Genomic DNA, 26877 nt, shown 5'->3' with positions numbered 1-26877 from the left:
AGTGTGCATGCACCACTTGTGCTGGCAGCTCATTCTACACTGAGTTGTTAGGCCTAATAAATTTCTCAAGATACCCTGTACCCTACTTAGTGGCTTCAGAGTACTACAAAACAATTAAAAACATCAAATCAACTCAAATGTTCATTAGGATATAGGAATTAATTCTAACCCTTGATGTTGATACAGTTCTTGAGGTACAAGCTTGTACAAGCTCGTTCTCCCTTCTTTGTGAGACAGTCATCTAGTTGTTCCTTTGTAGTTGATCATTGCATGTGATGAATTTTCTGCGATTGGATGAGTTCCTGGATGTTGCTTATCTCTAGGCAGAACCTCTCTGCTGTAACTGACTTGATGGATTTGATGGCTAAAACATTGAGTAGTTGGCTGTAACACGAGTTATTTGTAGAGTGTTCTTCTTTGGGTCACTGTGGACAAGCCCAGAATAGAGTGTGGCTAGATAAATGTGATTGTCAATACCATCAGATATTGCAAGGGTTTTTCCTGCCAGCATAGTCTGTACAACTCTTTGGATCTTTTTTGATTGCACAAGAGAGGAGAAAATTTTCCCTCTTTTCTCATCAGTAAAATATCCTTCAGGGAGATTTCCAAGTGAGGCATCACTGAAGGCTACAAGCCTCAGTGAACCATCTTTTCCAAGCCATTGAAACTGCAGGGCTATTTTTTCCAGATTGAATTCTGCACATTATCTTGTTTGCCTCATGTAAAGTTTGTACTGTGGCATTTTTTTGTGCTGGATGCCAAGTTGTAGGCATCAAACATTATGTCAAGTCTGTTCTGTCTTCACCCATAGAACCGGGCATACCTTTGTCCTGAGTTGCTCAGCTTCATCTGTGCTGAGGGGTGCATCCCGCTGTATGGGATATGAGGATTCCATGTGGATTATCTGAAGATTCCTGATGTAGCTTTCTTGGTGTCGTTGTACTGTTCATCAACAGTAAAGGATTTCTATTCCTGCATAGCAGAATCTGTTATGTTCCTCCCGTCCAGCCTGAAAGCTGAGTAAGACTGTTGTGGCAAAGTTTTGTGAGCTCCCCTTTGAAGTAATCTATGTGACAGGCAAGTATTCCAATCACATGATATCCTGAATCTTGCCAGTAAAAAACAGCTGGATCCACTTGTGACCGCTTTCCACCTGTTTTCAACTTTATTTTCTTGACCTTTTTATAGAAGTAAAGTGATGCATCTGCTGGACCATAGACTTGCTTTTTGAGTTTCCACAGCGTTTCTTCACTTCTGGTTTCAGGCAGGGGTTGAATGTAAAAGTCACATGATAGCTCCATTCCCTGTAAAAATGTGGATTTTATGTCCGTAGGATGGGGTTGCCAGTGCTTTTGACATATCACTGTGAGAAGTAGTCAGAGAGACTCTGATGCTCATGTTGGTGAGTCTTTTTGGAGTTCTTTTATGTCCAGTTGCTCAAAACCTCTGACCATCAGGTTTTGGTAATGTTCTTTTGATAATTCCTGTAGGGGTTTCTTTCAGGATGCATACCCATATGAGAAACAGTGTCTCTGACTTGCTCAAATACTCCATTATTTCTCCAACTACCGATTTTGTCCTGTTCTGATGATTCAAATGTCATCTTGTTGGTTACTAAGAGATCTTCATCTTGACATTTCTCAGATAGTTCAGACTGATTTTTACTTGGTTCAATATGAAGTCTGTCTACACGTGACACGTGATTGACCAAGCAGTGCCACCAACTGTGGCTGGTTCTAGGTAATTCAGCTTGTACCAACTTTTGTTTCTCCCAGTTGCTTTGCCTGTTTGTCCTAAGAGTTCTGGCTTTGTATGAGATACCAGTGTTTTGATCTACAAATTTCACAGTTTGTTCTACTTTAACAGTGAAAAATCATATTGTTTTTGCACTTCTGATAATTCCTGTTCAAGCAAGTCTGTTGAGTTCCCAACTGCACTCTCTTCAGTGCTGTGCCACTGTTGGGTCCTTAGCTGCACACTCCTCAACACTGTCTGTACTGTATGACACTGTATCAGGTAAGTGCATTCATTTTTTATGTCATTCTCCATGGAGTTCTGATCATCTTCAGTTTGTGCTTTATGTAGTCTGGAATGATGCACCCTCACATATGTACCTCTGTGTCTCATGAATGCAACTTCATCCTGATCAATGACAATCCCAGGACTTTTCCACTCTGTACAATCTACTCTTTTGTAATACACTTTGTCACCTTTCTCATACTTCTCATCTGTGGGACAGAGCTGTGCCCTCAGTGCCCTTCAAATTCTCTGAACGCTCTGCTTCAGTGAAAGCCTCCCTTGATGCATGCAGTGCTGAAATATGTTTCCCAACCCACTCCCTCCTTGTAGTGCCCTCTAAAACAGGTGGCCTGTCAACCAGTACAGAGGAAAAGCTTGGAATCTATAACCATATAACCACATAACAATTACAGCACGGAAACAGGCCATCTTGGCCCTTCTAGTCCGTGCCAAACGCTTACTGTCACCTAGTCCCACCTACCCGCACTCAGCCCATAACCCTCCATTCCTTTCATGTCCATATACCTATACAATTTTTTTTAAAATGACAAAATTAAACCTGCCTCTACCACTTCTACTGAAAGCTCGTTCCACACAGCTACCACTCTCTGAGTAAAGAAGTTCCCCCTTGTGTTACCCCTAAATTTTTGCCCCTTAACTCTCAACTCATGTCATCTTGTTTGAATCTCCCCTACTCTCAATGGAAAAAGCCTATCCACGTCAACTCTATCTATCCCCCTCAATTTTAAATACCTCCATCAAGTTCCCCCTCAACCTTCTACGCACCAAAGAATAAAGACCTAACTTGTTCAACCTTTCTCAGTAACTTAGGTGCTGAAACCCAGGTAACATTCTAGTAAATCTCCTTTGTACTCTCTAATTTGTTGACATCTTTTCTATAATTCGGTGACTAGAACTGTACACCATACTCCAAATTTGGCCTCACCAATGCTTTGTACAATTTTAACATTACATCCCAACTTCTATACTCAGTGCTCTGATTTATAAAGGCCAGCATACCAAAAGCTTTCTTCACCACCCTATCCACATGCGATTCCACCTTCAGGGAGCTATGCACCATTATTTCTAGATCACTCTGTTCTACTGCATTCCTCAATGCCCTACCATTTACCATGTATGTCCTATTTTGATTATTCCCACCAAGATGTAGCACCTCACACATCAGCATTAAACTCCATCTGACCGAACACAAGTTGATATGGGCTGTAGCCATGTACATTATGCATGGTATTCTTCTCCATAAGGGCTTAGTCCAGGGCGGTGTTCTGATCACAGTCATTGCTTTTCTTTAGCATTATTTCAGTAAGCATTTGATTGTGTCGCTTCAGAAGTCCATTACTCCAAGGACTGTATGCCACTGTTGTCTTTGTTTCAATGTTAAAGATCTCTGCCATATTTCTGAATTCATCATTATTAAATTCACCACCATTATCGCTGAATAATTTCCAAGGTGGGTCATTCACACTTACCCAGGAATGGATAGAGTTTTTCACTATCTCCGAGGGTCTCTTTGTGTTTATAGTACTACTGGCACTGAAACGTGTGAACTCATCAGTGGTCTGGAGACACTGTAGCACACTCCTTGCTCAGGTTCATGTAGATTCACGGCTCCTGTTTCACTGTATGCAGATGCTAGTGGCAGACCACCTACACGCTTGGGTTTGGACTTCCCAAACTTTCGGCATGTCTCACCGCTGTCAACTATCTAATTTAAACTGGAAAAATATTCTGCATGTTTGTTTCCTGAGCAGTTTCTGAAGTCTTATCAGTTGAAGCTAGTGAAGCTTGAACAGCACTTTATGTTTCTCATCTGGGGTCATGTTCTCTGTGACAGTTAGTACTTCATTCTCATATTGATTTTCAGTAAAGTTTTTATCTAGTACGTGCACACAGTAACGGTCAGAGCTGGTGAGCTCAAGATACACCGGATGTTGAAACTTTATTTCCTGCTCATTCAAGTCAAGTCAATTCACTTTTATTGTTATTTCGACCATAACTGCTGGTACAGTACATAGTAAAAATGAGACAATGTTTTTCAGGACCATGGTGTTACATGACACAGTACAAAAACTAGACTGAACTACGTAAAAAAAAACAACACAGAGAAAGCTACACTAGACTACAGACCTACACAGGATTACATAAAGTGCACAAAAACAGTGCAGGCATTGCAATAAATAATAAATAGGGGAAGGTGTCAGTCCAGGCTTCAGGTATTGAGGATTCTGATGGCCTGGGGGAAGAAACTGTTACATAGTCTGGCCATGAGAGCCCGAATGCTTTGGAGCCTTTTCCCAGATGGCAGGAGGGAGAAGAGATTGTATGAGGGGTGCATGGGGTCTTTCATAATGCTGTTTCCTTTGCGGATGCAGCGTGTAGTGTAAATGTCCGTGATGGCGGGAAGAGAGACCCCGATAATCTTCTCAGCTGACCTCACTATCCGCTGCAGGGTCTTGCGATCCGAGATGGTGCAATTTCCAAACCATATGGATTCTCCATATCTAGTACTGCCCTGCTTTCTTTAGGGAAGTTTTACTGGAGGAGTAATATTCACTGGTTTATGTAACTCTGTTTTATGTAACATTTTGTCTGCCCTATTTTTGTAGGAATTTTCACTCTTGGTAGGAATTACAATCTTTCCATCTCGAAAATTTGAATGCTTTGTAACTGGGTGTATCTGTGTTCACCAAGTTATGCACTTCATTCTGGTTTAGTTCACTTACATAGCTATCAAGCCATTTTTCTCCACACATTGTGTGCGTGCATGTTCTGTCAATAACAACAGATCCTAGAGGTTCTGTCATCAAAATCTCTGATTCTGATGTCTGTGAATTAGTAAGTGATTTATTTGCCAACAGTGTTGTATGGCACTCTTCTCCATCTTTAGATTTGTTTCTTTTCTTCAGTTAGCTTAACTTGTTTGATTCTGTGCAGACATTTTTGACCCAGTGGTAAGTACTCTGACAAACAGCACGTTTTGATCTCTACCCTAACTTGTGGGTTTCAGCCCGAAACGTCAACTGTACTTTTTTTTTGCATAGATGCTGCCTGGCCTGCTGAGTTCCTCCAGCATTTTGTGTGTGTTGTCTGGTGGATTTGAGCCGGTAACAGTGCCCTCGTCTGGTCACTCAGGTCGCTTGCTACTCTCTTGTTTCTGCTCAATGAAATATGCTGTTTCCTGACTCAAATTAATTCTGCTTGTTGTCTTTGCGACCTTTTCTCTCCACTTCAGTGCAGATTTCACAGATGTATATGTAAGTTTGGTATATGGAGTTAATGCTAGCTGTCTGTCTTCTAAGTTTAGACAATGCACTATCGAACAGTTTGAAAGCTAATACTAAGCAGTGAACCTTGTTGAATTTCTTCTATTTCTGCATAAGTATGACCTAAGATGTGATCAGATCTTCATGCAAGTCCTAAAACTAGATAAAGAGAACCCAATTAAATAAATAACACAAAAACGTTATACTTGCTCATTTATTTATTGACAGAAATGATCCAATATTACATGTCCTTGTTGAAAAAAGTATGTGAATCTTTGCTTTCAGTAACTGGTGTGACCCCCTTGTACAGCAATAACTTCACCCAAACATTTCCAGTAGCTGTTGGATCAGTCCTGCACATCAGCTTAGAGGAATTTTATGCCATTCCTCCTTACAAAACTACTTCAACTCAGTGATGCCAGTGGGCTTCCTTGCATGAACTGCTAGCTTCAGGTCCTTCCACAATATTTCTATAGGATTAAGGTCAGGACTTTGACTCGGCCATTCTGAAACACTGTTTCACCTCTTTTTAAACCATTCTGTTGATTTACTCTTGTCTTCTGGATCACTGTCTTGTTGCATTATCCAACTTCTATTAAGCTTCAGGTGACGGACTGCTACCCTAATATTCTCTTGTAAAATGTCTTGATACAATTTTGAATTCATTGTTCCCCCAACAATTGCAAGTTGTCCAGGCCCTGAGGCAGCAAAGCAGCCCCAAACCATTGTGCTCCTTCCATCGTACTTCACAGTTGGGATGAGGTTTTGGTGTTGGTGTGCTGTGCCCTTTTTCCTCCAAACACAGCAATGTGCATTTCTGCCAAAAAGTTTGACTTTTGTCTCATCTGTCCACAGAATATTGTCCCAGAAGCGTTGTAGAACATCCAAGTGGTCTTTTGCAAACTTGAGATGTGCAGCAACGTTTTTTTTGGAGAACAGTGGTTTCCTCCGTGATGTCCTTCCATGAATACCATTCTTGTTCAGTGTTTTTCTACTCGAGGACACATGAACAGAGACTTTAGTAAGTTCTAGAGATTTCTGCAGGTCTTTTGCAGAACCATGGGTTCTCTTTCACCTCCTTCAGCATTGCATGTTGTGCTCTTGGTGTGATCTTTGCAGGATGCCCACTCCCAGGGAGAGTAACAACAGTACTGAGTTTCCTCCAGTTTGTAGACAATTTCTCTCACTGTGGACTGATGAGCACTCAGGTCTTTAGAAATGCTTTTGTAGCCTTTTCCAGCTTCACGCATCTCTACAATTCTTCTAAGGTCCTCTGAAAGTTGTTTTGATCAAGGCATGGTGAATATAAACAGATCTTTCTTGAGAAGAGCATGCTCTGTCAGTAACCTGGCTTTGTGTGCCTGTTTTTATAGGGCAAAGCACCCCTACAATCCAATCTCCAATCTCATCTATTGTTTGGAACACATGATTCCAAATAGCTTTTGTAAAAGGCATTACCCCAGAGCTTCACATACTTTTTTTCCAACAAATACATGTAATAGTGGATCATTTTCCTCAATAAATAAATGAACAAGTATAATGCTTATTTGTATTATTTACTTAATTGAGTTTTCTTTATCTAGTTTTAAGACTTGCGTGAGGATCTGATCTGATCATATTTTAGGTCATATTTATTGAGAAATAGAAAAAATTCTACAGGGTTCACAAACTTTCTAGCACCACTGTACATTAGTAAGGTCCATTTTGTATTTACGTATGCGAATGCACTTTTGTTCAAAGTCAATAATATAAACAGCCACGTTTGTAGAACTGTGGAAATTTTGGCGAAGTCTGAATATGCCTCATAAATCCAACTCTTTTCTTCCTTTAGAAAAACTGAGTCAAGTGTATTTATTAGTGTAATCATACCCTTAGTTTGTTTTCAAGTCTTTCATTGTGGTCTCTCTCGTTCTTCCTGAAAGTGACAGTATAACTGCAACTGCCTGCTTCTTGTGTTCAGTAATACAAGTCCATATTCCAGTTTTATATTTCTAGCTTTCGTAAGGCTTCTCTCATCAAGTGCCGGTGGGATTCTACAGTTGGTAAACACCCTCTGTTACCAATGTTAACATTAGATAGATAGATAGATAGATAGATAGATACTTTATTCATCCCCATGGGGAAATTCAACATTTTTTCCAATGTCCCATACACTTGTTGTAGCAAAACCTCATTACATACAATACTTAACTCAGTAATAATATGATATGCATCTAAATCACTAACTCAAAAAAGCATTAATAATAGCTTTAAAAAAAGTTCTTAAGTCCTGGCAGTTGAATTGTAAAGCCTAATGGCATTGGGGAGTATTGACCTCTTCATCCTGTCTGAGGAGCATTGCATCGACAGTAACCTGTCACTGAAACTGCTTCTCTGTCTCTGGATGGTGCTATGTAGAGGATGTTCAGGGTTTTCCATAATTGACCGTAGCCTACTCAGCGCCCTTCGCTCAGCTACCGATGTTAAACTCTCCAGTACTTTGCCCACGACAGAGCCCGCCCTCCTTACCAGCTTATTAAGACGTGAGGCGTCCTTCTTCTTAATGCTTCCTCCCCAACACGCCACCACAAAGAAGAGGGCGCTCTCAACAACTGACCTATAGAACATCTTCAGCATCTCACTGCAGACATTGAATGACGCCAACCTTCTAAGGAAGTACAGTCGACTCTGTGCCTTCCTGCACAAGGCATCTGTGTTGGCAGTCCAGTCTAGCTTCTCATCTAACTGTACTCCCAGATACTTGTAGGTCTTAACCTGCTCCACACATTCTCCATTAATGATCACTGGCTCCATATGAGGCCTAGATCTCCTAAAGTCCACCACCATCTCCTTGGTCTTGGTGATATTGAGACGCAGGTAGCAACAAACACAAGATTTTCTTTCATTTTAACAACTTTACCTCTCCATTCATGTTTAGTACACTGGACTGCCATTTTCTTACCCTTGTCACCTCCATGTGATTTCCATAACAGGGAAAGCGAACATCTATATACTACTAAAACTCTCATGCTCTGTTTGTGACCTCCAAATAGCTCAAACGGTGCACTACTGCGGAACACCACCATCGTCCCCGTGCCAAAGAAGTCTTCAGTGTCCTGCCTAAATGACTACCGTCCCGTTGCACTTAGATCCATCATCATGAAGTGTTTTGAGAGGCTTGTCATGAGGCATATCAAGACCCTGCTGCCCCCCTCACTGGACCCCCTGCAGTTCACGTACCATCCCAACCGTTCAACAGATGACGCCATTGCCACCACCCTCCACCTGGCCCTAACCCACCTGGACAAAAAAGACACATACGTTCAGATGCTGTTCATAGACTTTAGTTCAGCATTCAACACAATCATCGCTCAGAAACTGATTGGAAAGCTGAGCCTACTGGGCCTGAACGCCTCCCTCTGCAACTGGATCCTAGACTTCCTGACTGGGAGACCTCAGTCAGTCCGGATCGGGAGCAGCATCTCCAACATCATCACACTGAGCACAGGGGCCCCCCAGAACGACGGGTCAGCTTACAGAAAGGAGGTGCAGCAGCTAACAGACTGGTGCAGAGCCAACAACCTGTCTCTTAATGTGAACAAAACAAAAGAGATGGTTGTTGACTTCAGGAGGGCACGGAGCGACCACTCCCCGCTGAATATCGATGGCTCCTTGGTAGAGATCATAAAGAGCACCATATTTCTTGGTGTTCACCTAGTGGAGAATCTCACCTGGTCCCTCAACACCAGCTCCATAGCAAAGAAATCTCAGCAGCGTCTCTACTTTTTGTGAAGGCTGAGGAAAGTCCATCTCCCACCCCCCATCCTCATCACATTTTACAGGGGTTGTATTGAGAGCATCTTGAGCAGTTGCATCACTGCCTGGTTCAGAAATTGCACCATCTCGGATTGCAAGACCCTGCAGCGGATGGTGAGGTCAGCTGAAAAGATCACCCGGGTTTATCTTCCTGCCATCACGGACATTTACACTACACGCTGCATCCGCAAAGGAAACAGCATTATGAAGGACCCCATGCACCCCTCATACAAACTCTTCTCCCTCCTGCCATCTGGGAAAAGGCTCCAAAGCATTCCGGCTCTCACGACCAGACTATGTAACAGTTTCTTCCCCCAAGCTATCAGACTCCTCAATACCCAGAGCCTGGACTGACACCTTGCCCTATTGTCCTGTTTATTATTTATTGTAATGCCTGTACTGTTTTTGTGCACTTTACACAGTCCTGTGTGGGTCTGTAGTCTAGCGTTCTCTGTGTTTTTTTTTTACATAGTTTAGTTTTTGTACTGTGTCATGTAACACCATGGTCCTGAAAAACGTTGTCTCATTTTTACTATGTACTGTACCAGCAGTTATGGTTGAAATGACAATAAAAGTGACTTGACTTGACTATTTCTGGCTAAATCAACTTAAAATGTGCTAATTTACAAAATGCAGGCAAAGTTCAGGGTTATATATTCATATAAAATTGGCTCACTCAGCAAAATCAACAGCCCCGCATTCACCTGAGAGCCGATGTCAGCCATGATGAAAACCGCAACACGACACCACGACGCATGTGCACGGCCAACCTCAGCAGCACCTCACGATGCTCACAGCAGCGACACCAAGTGGAGCAAAAGTGCAAGGAAGCTCTATTTCGAGCGGTCACATACTGCTGATCGCCATCAGCATATGCAGGATTGGGATAGATCTAACTGCCACCCATCAATAAGAGATAATTAAATCTTATTGTAACGACGTACTTCAAGACACCCATTAAACCTTTTGCTACAGTCAAAGGACAGCGGTGACTATATCACGTCCATTTAGGAGAGCACCAACCATATCATCAAGATTAATCAGCATCCTGCAGGCTTTGGTATTACTGCTTCGTATCTTCTTTCCAGCATTAGGGTAAAAAAAATATGGTCAGCCTAATTATGCCGTATGGAAAGAGAAGGGGGAACATTATGGTCAAGAGATGACGCCAAACATCGTTGGGAAGCAACAAGGAGAGGGAGAGAACAATAATCGGATGAGGCCAGGGCCACACGACTCCAGGATCAAAGAGCCAGGGCAAAAAAAATGAGAGAAGAAGAGACAGAGGAGGAGAGGCATGCATGTCTCCAGAATGACAACAGCAGGGCATAGAAGGAGGAGAGAAGGAAGAGACAAAGGAGCTGAGAAATGCATGTCTCCAGGATCAGACACAAACAACAAACAGCAGAAGAGATGGGGGATGAAAGAGCTGTACGTCTACAGAATGACAAGAACAGGCACAGGAGGAGGAGAGAGGAAGAGACAAAGGAGCTGAGAAATACACGTCTCCAAGATCAGAGACAAAGAATAAACAGCAGAAGAGATGAAGAGACGATGGTTGAAAGGACTGCAAGTCTCCAGAATGACAACGAGAGGCACAAGGGTGGCAGATCATCCAGAAATGATGCCATCAAAAGTGTCCCTCATTAAACGAGGAGGAGCTATAGTTGCCTTGCTACGCATCGTTCTTCTTTAATAAACTCTGGTTTTCTTCAATTTCCAAAGTAAAGCGATACCAATAGTATTCAGGAAAACTTAATGATTCTTCTGGTCACATCAGACTGCACTTACCCTTCTCTCAAAGGATGCCCCAACGGGTCACCCTGTTGTCTAGTTCCAACTAAATGTCTACATAGCCAAATGAACAGAATTCAGCAATATTCCATCCTTTTTTTTACTGTATCACATAGTTTCTTCACATTTTTACCCCGTCTCTATATTGTTTACTTGCTCACCCATGGCCAATGAAGATCATCCACACCCACCAGAGACTGTAAAGTTATAAGAATTGAAGCAGATTTAGTCAAAACAGCAGACCAAGATTAAATTATGTTCTTTGACATACCATGCCAATTGTTACCTGATCAAGCATCATACCAATTTTTCTGTGATCAAGGAGCTTAAAAGAAACAAATGTAAGAGGCACGTAGCTTTAATAGTGGGAACAGAAGAGAGAATTTGAGAAATATGTGGGCTAAATTCTAAAAATTGTATAAAAGCACGCTATTCCAGCCATTGTACTAATTGGTAGTATTTATTTGCAGGGAAACCCAACAGCATCATCCAGTGGGAAGATGGCAATGTGGATCTAACATCCATCCAAAATCCAGTTAGAATTGCTTATGTTCTTGTTGTTCATGGTCGAGCCATCAGGCAGCTTAAGCGGATGATCAAAGCCATTTATCATCAGCGGCATTTCTACTACATCCATGTTGACAAGGTACGCACTCCCAACGTCTTAATAGATAGAGGGCTTTGGAAAGCCAGTGAAAAATGCATTCCATTAATCTAGATTATTCAATATTCATGCAGGGAACTTCACCTGCTTTGAAACAAAACTCTAAATGGTGTTAACGTGGATTCAGTTGAACAAATGTATGTTAAAAGCATGGAATAAATCTTGAAATTGTTGGAACAGTGGGCAATTAGCCTCCAGAAAATACGCACCTTGAAGGGAAGTACAGCACCAATTCACCAGAGTGATAGAAAAGCAAAATTAAGAAGTCAGTTCCTTGTCTTACTTTTTATGCATTTCATATACGAAGAAAAGGCAGAAGATACTCTTTGGACGATGTTGGGGGTATGATCCATCAGATCAGGTTGGTGGCACTGTGGTGGGCTCTGAGACTCAGCAGGGAAAGGTAAAGTCAGGTAGTGCAGTAGTTTTAGCAGATTTGACAGAGGGAAGAAAGGAGATTCTATGACCGCAAAAGAGACACCAGGATGGTGTGTTGCCTTCTGGGTGCTAAGGTCCAGAATGTATTGTCGTAGCTGTAGGATATTCTTAGAGGTCGTGGTGCATAATGGCACCAATGATATAGACAGAAAAGGGAAGACTTAACACAGTGAGTATATAAAGTTAGTAAAGAGAAGGACCTCCAAGGTTGTAATCTCCAGATTACTCCACTGTGCCATGAGCTAGTGCAGGTAGGAATGGGGTGATAGCACAGATGAATGAGTGCTTGCAGAGATGATGCAGGGGGTGGGGTTTCAGGTTCATGGATCACTTGAACCTTTTCTGGGGAAGGGGGTGACCTGTACAAGAGGGATGAATTGTACCTGAACTGGAGGGGGACAAATAGCCTGGCTGGGAGGTTTACTGATGCTACTTGGGAGAGTTTAAACTAGTTGGTTTAAATTCCTCTATCTCTTTCATTGGCCTGTCAAGGTTACAGAAACTTGCTTGAGAGAAGCGGCTGGAATGAGTGATTAATGTACCAAGACTTTGAAATTTTAGAACAGGTAGAAATGGAGGTAAAGAAAGGATGGGGTTGTACTAATCAGGGACAGCTGCACTCAGAGAAGTCGTAATGGAAGGTATAGACACTTGAGTCCATTTGGGTAAACCTCAAGAAGAGGAAAGGTGCAATCACACTACAGACCCCCTACCAGGGCATTGAGGAACTTCCCCTTTTACCTCCTTTTCTATTTGTTCTAAAACTTAAAAAACCTGGTACATTAATCACCCATTCCTGCCCCCTCTCTCAACCAAGTTTCTGGAATGGCTATAACATCATTGTTCCATGTACTAATCCATGCTCTTAAGTTCATCACCTTTACGCATAATACTCCAGGCATTAAAATACACACACTTCAAACTATCCGACCATCATCCCTGTTATTCTGATTTTGGTTTTTAATACTTATCCCGACATCTACCTTCTGGTCCAATCCCTTACTGACCTGGGACTCTGGTTCCCAGCCCCCTACAAAACGAGTTTAAACTCTCCAGAGTAACATCAATAAACCCCCTAGCCAGGATATTTGACCGCTCCAGTTCAGATGCAGTTCGTCCCTCTTGTACAGATCAACCCTTCCCCAGAAAAGGTTCAAGTGATCCAAGAACTTGAAACCCTGTCCCCTGCACAGGTGTTCTATAGGTCAGTTGTGGAGAGCGCCCTCTTCTTTGTGGTGGCGTGTTGGGGAGGAAGCATTAAGAAGAGGGACGCCTCATGTCTTAATAAGCTGGTAAGGAAGGCGGGCTCTGTCGTGGGCAAAGTACTGGAGAGTTTAACATCGGTAGCTGAGCGAAGGGCGCTGAGTAGGCTACGGTCAATTATGGAAAACTCTGAACATCCTCTACATAGCACCATCCAGAGACAGAGAAGCAGTTTCAGCGACAGGTTACTATCGATGCAATGCTCCTCAGACAGGATGAAGAGGTCAATACTCCCCAATGCCATTAGGCTTTACAATTCAACCGCCAGGACTTAAGAACTTTTTAAAAGCTATTATTAATGCTTTTTGAGATAGTGATTTAGATGCATATCATATTTTTTACTGAGTTAAGTATTGTATGTAATTAGTTTTGCTACAACAAGTGTATGGGACATAGGAAAAAAAAGTTGAATTTCCCCATGGGGATGAATAAAGTATCTATCTATCTATCTATCTATCTATCTATCTATCTATCTATCTATCTATCTATCTATCTATCTATCTATCTATCTATCTATCTATCATCTCCACAGCTACTCATTCTGAAACTGAAGCCATTACTGAAACTTAGTTGAGAGGGGGCAGGAATGGGTGATTAATGTACTAGGTTTTCAAAGTTTTAGAAAGATAGAGGAAGAGGTATAATGGGGAGATATAATGGAGTGGTCAGACACCGAGTCCATTTGAGTGGAACTCAGGAATAGAAAGGGTGCAATCACACTGATTATATTGTACTACAGACTCACTAATAGCCACCGGGACACTAAGGAACAGATATGTAAATGGATTAAGGAAAAATGAGTAAAAATAATAGGGCTGTTGTTATGGGTTTTTTTAACTTTCCTAATATAAACTGAGATCTTCTTAGTGTAAGGGGTTAGAAGGAGCAGAATTTGTTAAGTGTATCCAGGAAGGTTTCTTAAATCAATCTGTGGATGGTACAACAAAAGGAGGGACTGCGCTGTACCTGGTGTTCTTTAATGAGCCTGGCCAGGTGAATGACCTTTCAGTGTGTGAACAGTGACCACAACTCCTTAACTTTCAGGATAGTTATGGTCATTGAGGGAGAGTTTTAAACCGGAGGATGGCAAATTACAAGGGCATTAGGCAGGAACTAAGAAGTGTTAATTGGGAACACCTGTTCTTTGATAAGTCCATATCAGACATATGGAGGGTGTTTAAAGATCAATTGCACAAGGTACAGGAAGGGTATGCTCCTGTTAGAAGGAAGGATGGGGATGGAAAGATAAGAGAACATTGGATGTCCAGAGAGATGATGAATTTAGTCAAGAAGAAAAAGGGTAGGTATGTAACACTTTGGAAGTTAGGATCAAACAAAGCACATGAGAAGTATAAAGAACACAGAAAAAAGTTAAAATACGGAATTGGGAATGCTCGGAGGGGCAATGAAAATTCCTTGGTGAGTAGGATTAGGGTGAATCTCAAGGCATTCTACACATACATCAAGAGCAAGAAGGTAATTAGGGAGAGGGTGGGATCACTCATGGATAGAGACGAAAACATTTGCCTGGATGCGGAGAATGTGAGTGAGATACTTAATAAGTACTTTGGTTCAGTATTTACCATGGAAAAGCATATGGAGGACCACGAGATCAGTGCTGAGTGTGTAAATATATAGAGGACAAGGAGAAGGAAGTGTTGGGCCTCCTAATGAGTATTAAGGTGGATCAGTCCCCAGGGCCTGATGCGATTTACCCTAGGTAATTGAAGGAGGCAAGTGATGAGATTGCTGGCCCTTGATCAGTTTCTTAACGTCCTCTTTAGCCACAGGCGAGGTCCTGAAGGATTGGCAAGAGGCTAATGTTGTACCTCTGTTTAAGAGGGGAACAAGGGGAAATCCAAGGCATGATAGACAGTGAGTCTCAGTTGCAGGGAAATTGCTGGGGGGATAGGATATATGAATATTTGGAAACTCATGGCCTTTTTAGGGAGAGCCACCATGGCTTTGTATGTTGCAGGTCATGGCTCACCAAGTTGATTGAATTTATTTGACAAGGTGATGAGGGAGATTGGTAAGGGTGGGGGAGCAGATGTTGTTTAGAAAGGCATTTGACAAAGACCTTCATGGGAGGCTAATCCAGAAGGATGCATGGGGTCCTTGGCGAATGGACTGTTTGGATTCAGAACTGTCTTGTGCATAGAAATCAGAGGGTAGCAATTGAAGAGACTTATTCAAGCTAGAGGTCTGTATTGGTGGAGTTCTGCAGGGATCTGTGCTGGAACCTGTGCTTTTTGTGATGTATATAGATGACCTGGATGAAAATGATGATGGGTAGGTTAGTAAATTTGTAGATAATATCAAGCTTGGTGAAGCTGTGGATAGTGTAGAAGATCGGCAAAGAACACAGCACGATACAGATCAAGGAGTGTCATGAACAAAGTGGATGAGCTTAGAGTGTGGATCAGTACTTGGAGCGATGATGTTGTGGCCATTTTAGAGACTCGCATGGCTCAAGGGCAGGAATGGCTACTTAGAGTGCCAGGCTTTAGATGTTTCAGAAAGGACAGGAAGGGAGGCAAAAGAGTTGGGGGTGTGGGACTACTGATCAGAGATAGTGTCAAGGCTACAGAAAAGGGGGAAGCCATGGAGGGATTGTTGACTGAATCTCTGTGGGTGTGGATGGAAGTTAGAAACAGGAAGGGGTCAATAACTCTACTGGGTGGTTTTTATAGGCCACCCAGTAGTAACAGGGACATTGAGGAGCAGATAGGGAGACAGATTCTGGAACGGTGCAGTAATAACAGGGTTGTCGTATGGGAGATTTGAATTTCCCCAATATTGATTGGCATCTCCCTAGAGCAAGAGGTTTATATGGGGTGGAGTTTGTTAGGTGTGTTCAGGAAGGTTTCCTGGCATAGTATGTAGATAAGCCTACAAGAGGAGAACCTCTTCTTGATCTGGTATTGGATAATAAACCTGGTCAGGTGTCAGGTCTCTCAGCGAGAGAGCATTTTGGAGATAGTGATCAAAATTCTATCTCCTTTACCAGAGCATTGGAGAAGGATAGGAACAGACAAGTTAGGAATGTGTTTAATTGGAGTAAGGGGAAATTTGAAGCTATCAGGCAGGAACTTGGAAGCATAAATTGGGAACAGATGTTCTCAGGGAAATATACGGCAGAAATGTTAACAACAACACACACAAAATGCTGGTGGAACACAGCAAGCCAGGCAGCATCTATAGGGAGAAGCGCTGTCGACGTTTCGGGCTCCTGACGAAGGGTCTCGGCCCGAAACGTCGACAGTGCTTCTCCCTACAGATGCTGCCTGGCTTGCTGTGTTCCACCAGCATTTTGTGTGAGTTGTTTTAATTTCCAGCATCTGCAGATTTCCTCGTGTTTGCTCGGCAGAAATGTGGCAAATGTTCAGGGGATAATTGCGTGGCGTTCTGCATAGGTACGTTCCAATGAGACAGGGAAGTTATGGTTGGGTACAGGAACCGTGGTGTACAAAGGCTGTTGTAAGTCTTGTCAAGAAGAAAAGAAAAGCTTACAAAAGGTTCAGAGAGGTAGGTAATGTTAGAGCTCTAGAAGATTATAAGGCTACTAAGAAGGAGCATAAGAAGGAAATTAGGAGAGCCAGAACGGGCCTTGAGAAGGCCTTGGCAACCAGGACTAAGGAAAACCCCAAGGCATTCTACAAGTATGTTAAGAGCAAGAGGATAAGATGTGAGAGAATAGGACCAATCAAGTGTGACAGTGGAAAAGTGTGTACAGAATCGGAGGAGGTAGCGGAGGTACTTAATGAATACTTTGCTTCAATATTCACTATGGAAAAGGACCTTGGCGATTGTTGGGATGACTTACAGCGTACTGAAAAGCTTGAGCATTTAGACATTAAGAAAGATGATGTGCTGGAGGTTTTGGAAAGCATCAAGTTGGATAGGTCACTGGGACCAAATGAGATATACCCCAGGCTATTGTGGGAGGCGAGTGAAGAGATTGCTGAGCCTCTGGCAATGATCTTTGAATCATTAATGGGGACAGGAGAAGTTCCGGAGGATTGGAGGGTTGTAGATGTTGTTCCCTGATTCAAGAAAGGAAGTAGAGATAGCCCAGGAAATTATAGACCAGTGAGTCTTACTTCAGTGGTTGGTAAGTTGATGGAGAAGATCCTGAGAGGCAGGATTTATGAACATTTGGAGAGGCATCATGTGATTAGGAGTAGTCAGCATGGCTTTGTCAAAGGCAGGTCATGCCTTATGAGCCTGATTGGATTTTTTTTGAGGATGTGACTTAAACACATTGATGAAGGAAGAGCAGTAGATGTAGTGTATATGGATTTCAGCAAGACATTTGATAAGGTACCCCATGCAAGGCTTATTGAGAAAGCAAGAAGGCATGGAATCCAAGGAGACCTTGCTTTGTTGATATAGAACTGGCTTGCACACAGAAGGCAAAGGGTGGTTGTAGGCAGATCATATTCTGCATGGAGTTTGGTGATCAGTGGTGTGCCTCATGGATCTGTTCTGGGACTCTTCGTGATTTTTATAAATGGCCTGTATGAGGAAGTGGAGGGATGGGTTAGTAAATTTGCTGATGACACAAAGGTTGGGGATGTTGTGGATAGTGTGGAGGGCTGTCAGGGGTTACAGCGGGTCGTCGATAGGATGCAAAACTGGACTGAGAAATGGCAGATGGAGTTCAACCCAGATAAGAGTGAGGTGTTTCATTTTGGTAGGTCAAATATGATGGCAGAATATATTATTAATGGTAAGACTCAAGGCAGTGTGGAGGATCGGAGGGATCTTGGGGTCCAAGTCCATATGACACTCAAAGTTGCTGCACAGGCTCACTATGTGCTTAAGAAAGCATATTGTGTATTGGCCTTCATCAACAGTAGTATTGAGTTTAAGAGCCAAGAGGTAATGTTACAGCTGTATCAGACCCCACTTGGAGTACTGTGCTCAGTTTTGGTCATCTCACTACAGGAAGGATGTGTAAACTTTAGAAAGGATGTTGAGGAGATTTACAAGAATTCTGCCTGGATTGGGGAGCATGCCTTATGAGAATAGTTGAGTGAACTTGGGCTTTTCTCCTTGGAGTGATGGAGGATGAGAGGTGACCTGATGGGTGTATAAGATGATGAGAGGCATTGATCTTGTGGATAGTGAGAGGCTTTTGGCTAACAGCAGTGGGCACAATTTTAAGGTGCTTGAAAGTAGGTATAGAGGAGATGTCAGGGGTAAGTTTTTTCTGGTGTGTGCGTGGAATGGGCTCTGGTGACAGTGGTAGAAGCAGATACAATAGGATCTTTAAAGAGACTTCTGGACAGGTACATGGAGCTTAGAAAAATAGAAGGCAATGGGTAATCTGAGGTAATTTTCAAAGTAAGTACATGTTCGGCACAGCATTGTGGGCTGAAGAGACTATTGCGCTGTAGGTTTTCTGTGTTTCTTTCTATGTTTTAGATAATTTGCAGATATGGGCTGAAAAATGGCAGATGGAGCAAAACCCAGATAAATGTGAGGTGTTGCACCTTGGTAGGGTAAATGCAAGGAGACAGTGTACTGTTAAGGACAAGATCCTTAACAGTGTTGCTGAGCAGAGAGAACATGGGATCCAAGTTCATAGCTCCTTCAAAGTCGCTGCACAGTTTGGTTGGGTGGTTAAGAATGCTTTTGGGATGCTTGCTTTTATTAGTTGAGACAATGGGTTCAAAAGTCAAGAGGTTATGTTGTAACTTTATAAATCATTTGGAGTATTGTGCACAGTTCTGGTAGGAAGGATGTTGAGGCTTTGAGAAGGTGCAGAAAAGGTTTACCAGGATGCTTTTGGTCTAGAGAACGTGCTTTAACGAGAGGTTGGATAAACTTGGGTTTTTCCTCTGGAGCGTCGAGATAGGAGGAGATCTGATTATGAGAGGCATAGATAGAGTGGACAGAGAGTATTTGCTTTCCTGAGCTGAAATGTCTAACACCAGAGGGTATGCATTGAAGGTGAGAGGGGGTTGGTTCAAGGGGGATGTGAGGGGTAAATCTTTTACTCGGAGAGGTGGATGCCTGGTATGGTGGCAGAGGCAAATACATTAGAGGCTTTTAAGAGCTGTTTGGATAGATACATGGATATAAGGAAGATGGAGGGATATGGACATCGTGTAGGTCAGAGGGATTAGTGTTTAGGTGTTTTTGATTTGCTTTTTATCTGGTTCAGTGCAACATTGTGACCAAATATGGCCTGTTACTGTGTTCTACTGTTTTATGTTCTGTGAGATTGTGGCTAGAGAGAAAATGGATCAGCCATGATGAAATGGTTGAGCAGACTTGATTGGTCAAATGGCCTAATCCTGCTTCTATATCCCATGGTTTTGTATGTATTTAAAATGATTAATGAAAGCAGTCAAGGGTAAGGTGTGGAGTGTTTTAAATAAAAGCTGGGTCCTTAAGGATTGAAATTACGGGGAGTCATTCAGAGTCACAATTCCTTCATAATCTTACTTTCTGACTTTCTGTAGCCCAGGAAATTTGTTACTAAGGGTGATAATATTTTTGTTAATTGATGAATTAAAGCAATATTGGTAACAGATAAAGATAATGATCCACCATGATCAAGTAGAGTGTCAAAGAGCAATTCAGTAGGGTTACAGGTCCTTTTGCCCAGCCAGTCCATGCTGACTACAGTGCCCACCCAGGCAGTCCTAGTTTACTGTGTTTGTCCACATCCCTCTGTGGTGAAACAGTGCATGAGCCAGAAGGCCTGAATGTGTTTCTGTCTTTCCAAGTAGTATTGTTGATGTTGGAATTAGATGAAAGGATGAACAGCAGATGCTGGAAACTGAAACAAAAACAAAGTGCTGAAAAAAACTCAGCCACTGCGGAAAGAGAAACAGACAATTTTTGGGGTCCATGATGTTTCATCAAAATTGGCAACAAAGTGGTGCCCACTCAAAACGTTGATTATTTCCTTTTCCAGAAATGCTGTCTTTTGCAGTTTGCTGAGTTTTTCAGCAATTTGTTTCTTTTGGTTCCATCGGCTGCGTGAGTCTAGGGAAGACAATCTCTGGCCCTGCCAAACGTGTGAAATTGAGGCGCAAGCCCACCCCAAAACCCCGTTTGTGTAGAACCTGCATGATTTGTTACCCTGTTACAAACAAGTGCCACGAAATAACAGACAGTACACCAGTTACAATTAAAAGATTTAGCTTTATAATTCTTAATTTGACTAAAGGGTTAGTAAAGAAAGAACAAAAAAATAAAAGTGCCCATTTTAATGTAACAGTCTAATGTGCACAAGTTGGAGCTCACGGTTTACCCTTTGCTGATCCTCCTTTGATCTTATCCCGGGCTTCGGCGAATCACGGCCCTGTTCTGGGTGGAATCCTACGACCTCTTCTCTCCAGTGTCTTCTCTCTTCATCTCCTCAACAAAAGACCCCAAGCCCCACCTTAGTGTCCCTCACCAGAGAAACTTCCCCTTCATCTGGCCATCCTAATTGGATGGCATACAATTCTCCTATCACTTATCTTCAACAGTAACCCAAACAAACAGCTTGCAGAGAACAGCACAAAAATCAAATACAGAACAGCATAACAGTAAAATAATATGAACCAGGGCATTACATTTTCTATCAAAGGAAGGATATTATTCTGACCTAACTGAAATGGAATTAATGTTGCAATTTGATAGCAATTTAGACAATAGACAACAGGTGCAGAAGTAGACCATTCGGCCCTTTGAGCCTGCACCACCATTTTGAGATCATGGCTGATCATCTACTATCAATACCCGGTTCCTGCCTTGTCCCCATATCCCTTGATTCCCCTATCCATAAGATACCTATCTAACTCCTTCTTGAAAGCATCCAGAGAATTGGCCTCCACTACCTTCCGAGGTAGTGCATTCCAGACCCCCACAACTCTCTGGGAGAAGAAGTTTTTCCTTAACTCTGTCCTAAATGACCTACCCCTTATTCTCAAACCATGCCCTCTGGTACTGGACTCTCCCAGCATCTGGAACATATTTCCTGCCTCTATCTTGTCCAATCCCTTAATCTTATATGTTGCAATCAGATCCCCTCTCAATCTTCTTAATTCCAGCGTGTACAAGCCCAGTCTCTCTAACCTCTCTGCGTAAGACAGTCCTGACATCCCAGGAATTAACCTTGTGAATCTACGCTGCACTTCCTCTACAGCCAGGATGTCCTTCCTTAACCCTGGAGACCAAAACTGTACACAGTACTCCAGGTGTGGTCTCACCAGGGCCCTGTACAAATGCAAGAGGATTTCCTTGCTCTTGTACTCAATTCCCTTTGTAATAAAGGCCAACATTCCATTAGCCTTCTTCACTGCCTGCTGCACTTGCTCATTCACCTTCAGTGACCTATGAACAAGGACTCTTAGATCTCTTTGTATTTCTCCCTTACCTAACTCTACACCGTTCAGATAAGAATCTGCCTTCCTGTTCTTACTCCCAAAGTGGATAACCTCACACTTATTCACATTAAACGTCATCTGCCAAGTATCTGCCCACTCACCCAGCCTATCCAAGTCACCCTGAATTCTCCTAACATCCTCATCTCATGTCACACTGCCACCCAGCTTAGTATCATCAGCAAACTTGCTGATGTTATTCTCAATGCCTTCCTCTAAATCGTTGACGTAAATTGTAAACAGCTGTGGTCCCAATACCGAGCCCTGTGACACCCCACTAGTCACCACCTGCCATTCCGAGAAACACCCGTTCATCGCTACCCTTTGCTTTCTATCTGCCAACCAGTTTTCTATCCATGTCAATGTCTTCCCCCCAATGCCATGAGCTTTGATTTTATCCACCAATCTCCTATGTGGGACCTTATCAAATGCCTTCTGAAAATCGAGGTACATTACATCCACTGGATCTCCCTTGTCTAACTTCCTGGTTACATCCTCGAAAATCTCCAATAGATTAGTCAAGCATGATTTACCCTTGGTAAATCCATGCTGGCTCGGCCCAATCCTATCACTGCTATCTAGATATGCCACTATTTCATCTTTAATAATGGACTCTAGTATCTTCCCCACTACTGATGTTAGGCTGACAGGTCGATAGTTCTGTGTTTTCTCCCTCCCTCCTTTCTTAAAAAGTGGGATAACATTAGCCATTCTCCAATCCTCAGGAACTGATCCTGAATCTAAGGAACATTGGAAAATGATTACCAATGCATCTGCAATTTCCAGGACCACCTCCTTTAGTACCCTAGGATGCAGACCATCTGGACCTGGGGATCTGTCAGCCTTTAGTCCCATCAGTCTACTCATCACCGTTTCCTTCCTAATGTCAGTCTGTTTCATTTCCTCTGTTACCCTATGTCCTTGGCCCATCCATACATCTGGGAGATTGCTTGTGTCTTCCTTAGTGAAGACAGATCTAAAGTACTTATTAAATTCTTCTGCCATTTCTCTGTTTCCCATAACAATTTCACCCAATTCATTCTTCAAGGGCCCAACATTGTTCTTAACTATCTTCTTTCTCTTCACATACCTAAAAAAGCTTTTGCTATCCTCCTTTATATTCCTGGCTAGCTTGCGTTCGTACCTCATTTTTTCTCCCCGTATTGCCTTTTTAGTTAAGTTCTGTTGTTCCTTAAAAATTTCCCAATCATCTGTCCTCCCACTCACCTTAGCTCTGTCATACTTCCTTTTTTTTAATGCTATGCAATCTCTGAATTCCTTTGTCAACCACTGTGGCCCCTTTCCCCCCTTTGAATCCTTCCTTCTCCGGGGGATCAACTGATTTTGCACCTTGTGCATTATTCCCAAGAATACCTGCCATTGCTGTTCCACTGTCTTTTCTGCTAGGATATCCATCCAGTTAACTTTGGCCAGCTCCTCCCTCATGGCTCCATAGTCTTCTTTGTTCAACTGCAACACTGACACCTCCGAGCTGCCCTTATCCTTCTCAAATTGCATTGCTCAAATCCTTCTCAAATTTGATATGCTTTGAGTTGAATTGGTATTTCAAATTCTGGGTTTAAGCACATAACTAGCTCTAACTTTCTTGAATTAGGCAGTCAAAAGTCACTCAGGGCTGATTATCCTGCTTTCGAACTTCCAAAGAAAAGATTTTGCTGTAATGGTGCCAAGAGGGACTCGGTAAAGTAGATAGACTGGTGAAGCTTGGCTGTTTTCCTTGGAACAGGAAGTTTCAGACAGATGTTGTTGAGGTATTCAAGCCACAAAAGGCAATGGAACTCCAAGAGACCACTGATATTGAAATTTGGAGCAACAAACAATCTACTGGAGGAACTTAGCTGCTTGAGCAGCATCTGTGGGGGAAAGGAATTGTCGACATTTTGGGTTGAAACCCTACATATAGACTGAGTAGATAGAGAGAAACTGTTCCTACTGGTGGAGTGGTGGAGAGGTAGGGGATTTAGGATGAAGATTATTAGCAGACGTGAGGACGACTTTGTTCATGGATAAAGTTAGAAGGAACTGCATGGAGTGCGAAGTGGAGGCAGAGTTCAGTGCTCAGTAGGAGGCTGGATAGATATCATGGTCACTTCTGCATGGCAGCAGAGAGCAGCAGTGCTCTTTGAGTCATCAGTTACTAATCCATTCAGTAGTGCTGCAGCAACAACTTCGCACTCAGCGTCAACAAGATCAAGTCAGGAGAACGCACACCGATCCTCATAGAGGTTTCAGCAGTGGGTGTGATGCTTTAAATTCCTGAGTGTCAACATCTCAAAAGATCTGTCTTAGGCCCAACATATTGATGCAATTATGAAGGCCTGCCAACAGCTTTACTATGGTGTTGGTATCAGTTTTTGTCTATTATTATCATATGTACCATGATACAGTGAAAAACTTGTTTTGCCCTCTGTTCATAAAGATCAGAGGTTGATAGATTCTTGATTAGTCAGAGTATGAAGGGATACTGGGAGAAGGCGGGAGACTGGGGCTAAGAGGGAAAATGGATCAGTCATGATGAACTCGATGGGCAAGTGGCCTAATTTTGCTCCTTTATCCTATGGTCTTGTCTTGTCTAAGACGGTGATAATAAATCTGATTCTGAAAAGACCATGGAACTGAATGTGCATGATGGGAAAATGGGTCGATGTAAACAAAACCTTTCATTTACACAGCAACAAACACTGTGTCCAGAATGGTTTTCTTTCACAGGCAGTCACTGAAAGTAAATCAGTCACATTTCCAGACTTTCTATAAAATAGAATTTTTTTTTCATTGGAAAAATAGTCTGCAGTTCAGTTAATCAGGAGTCTATCAAATTTAAAGTTAAAACCATGCAGATAAACAATATCATTGGAAGACTAATGAATTACAAGATCTCAATGGACTACCCAGTGAAGTGCTGAATTTGTATTTCTGTCCCTGTGCAAGGATCACAGAAGAATAGCTGGGACCTTAATGCAGTGGTTTGCATTAAAATGCTTATATGCTTTGTCATTCAGATCCATAAACTTACCTCACTGATGTTTGCCTCTGGGCAGAGCCCTCTTAAATTGCTTAGTGATTTTCTCAAAATCTGCAAAAGTCAAGACACTCCAGCCCTGATGTTCACCACTAAATTGCTGAAACACTTCTGAAGTCAGCCTGGGACCTAAAATATCCTTACTCTATTATTTCAAACATCGGGTGGCAAATCCTGGTTTATTGAGGAGTGCAGAAGGATGTGCTGTGAATCAAGTATGCCTAAAAAACAGGCAAGTAAGCAGTACAGACTAAAAAGTCAAAAGAACAACCAACAAAGTAATGTGGGAACAAGCCATTCAGCCTTTTCTGCCTATGCTGAAACCTTCATTAAAATTATTGCTGATGTTTTACCTGAAGTAACTCCATAAATGTTGATTCTTTTAATATTAAAACTTTATAATCTCTGATTTGACTTGGAAGGCAAAAAGGGGAGATACATGCCTTATTGCATGGCAGTTCTGTCGAACTTGTGTTCCCCTGACTTGGAGCACCTAACGGTTATACTAAGATAAGGAATGCCTACCGTTCTTTGCCCAGATCGTATTTGCCTATCTTTCTAATGCACACAGGCAGAGGCTAAAAAGCAAAGCTCCAGAGATTAAGACAACAAAGAGTTGGTCTTGGGAGGCAGAGGATTGCTTACGAGATTGCATTGAGTCAGTGGACTGGGCTGTGTTCAAGCACTCATCTAGAGATCTGAATGAATGCACTGTGGTTGTAATGGATTTTATTAAAACAACTGTTGATGAATGTGTCCCCACTAAGAGTCTTCCCCAATCAGAAGTCCTGGATGAACCCTGAGATCAGAAATCTGCTGAGGGCCAGATCAGAGACAGTCAAGTTTGGAGACCAAGAAAGCTACAAGAGGTGCAGGTATGATCTCTGGAAAGCCATCTCACTGGTGAAGTGGAAATTCCAGACCAAACTTGAATCACAAGGGATGGTGGACAGCTGTGGCAGGATTTGATTGCTCTCAGTTCTTATAAAGTTAAATGAAGCAACATGGGAGACAGTGGGGCTTCTCTTCCAGATGAGCTTAATGCCTTCAGTGCTTGCTTTGATGTCAGAACATGGAGGAACTAATGAATTCACACATCCCCTAATGATTCTTTGATTTCATTCTCTGAAGCTGATGTGCAGGCTGCCTCCAGGAAATCCATGGAAAGGTTCTAGAACGGATGGGGTACCTGGCCATGTACCAAAGACCTGTGCTGATCATCAGGCTGCTGTGTTCACTGAGATCTTGAATGTTTAACCACAGCAGTGTGTGGTACCCACCTGCTTCAAGCAACACCTACAGAGTGCTGGAGGAACTCAGCAGGCAAGGCAGAATCAATAGATAAAAGTAAACGGTTTGACCCAAAACTTCATTTACTCTTTTCCATTGAAGCTGCCTGGCCTGCTGAGTTCCTCTAGCATTTTGTAGGTGTTGCTTTGGATTTCCGGCATCTGTGTATTTTCTCATGTTTGTGGTACTTCCAGCTGCTTCAAGCAGGTTTCAATTGTACCAGTGCCCAAGAAGAGTGTTGTGACCTGCCTCAGTGATTATCGCCCAGTTGCACTTACATCCACAGTGATGAAGTGTTTTGAGAGGTTGGTGATGAAACATACCAGCTCCTGCCTGAGAGGCGATTTGGATCCCAAACAACAGGTCCACAGCAGATGCCACTTCATTGGTTCTTCACTCAATCCTGAAACATCTGGACAGGAAAGATACATACATCAGAATGCTCTTGATCAACTACAACGCAACATTTAATACCATCATCCCCTCAAAAGCTAATCAATAAGCTCCAAGACCTTGGCTTCAATACCTCCTTGTGCAATTGGATTCTGAATTTCCTCACCTGAAGATCCCAGTCAGTCTCAATGTCAGCAAGACCACGAAACTGATTATATACTTATGGAGATGGGAACCGGAGGTCCATGAGCCAGTCCTCATCGAAGAATCAGAGGTAGAAAGAGATAACAACTTTAAATTCCAAGGTGTTACTTTTTCAGAGGATCTGCCCTGGGTCCAGCACGCAAGTGCAATTGTGAAAAAAGCACAGCAGCGCTACTTCCTTAGGAGCTTGTGGAAATTTAACATGACATCCAAATTTTTGGCAAACGTCTATAGATGTGTACTGGAAAGTATATTGACTGCTCCATCACAGCCTGGAATGGAAGCACCAATGCCTTTAAATGGAAA

General features: G+C 42.5%; 1 protein-coding gene across 1 annotated transcript in view; it reads left to right on the top strand.

Annotated features, from left to right (window-relative positions):
- xylt2 (xylosyltransferase II) overlaps window positions 1-26877 on the top strand; it is a 328263-nt gene that overhangs the window by 119920 nt on the left and 181466 nt on the right. The window contains exon 3 of the mRNA XM_073026605.1: window positions 11363-11538. Within this exon, the coding sequence (XP_072882706.1) occupies window positions 11363-11538 (176 nt within the window). The remainder of the gene's footprint in view (window positions 1-11362; window positions 11539-26877) is intronic.

Source organism: Hemitrygon akajei, chromosome 22, assembly GCF_048418815.1.
Source record: "Hemitrygon akajei chromosome 22, sHemAka1.3, whole genome shotgun sequence".
NCBI lineage: Eukaryota > Metazoa > Chordata > Chondrichthyes > Myliobatiformes > Dasyatidae > Hemitrygon > Hemitrygon akajei.
The sequence above is the reverse complement of the archived record's forward strand: the minus strand, read 5'-3'. Positions and strand labels throughout refer to the sequence as shown.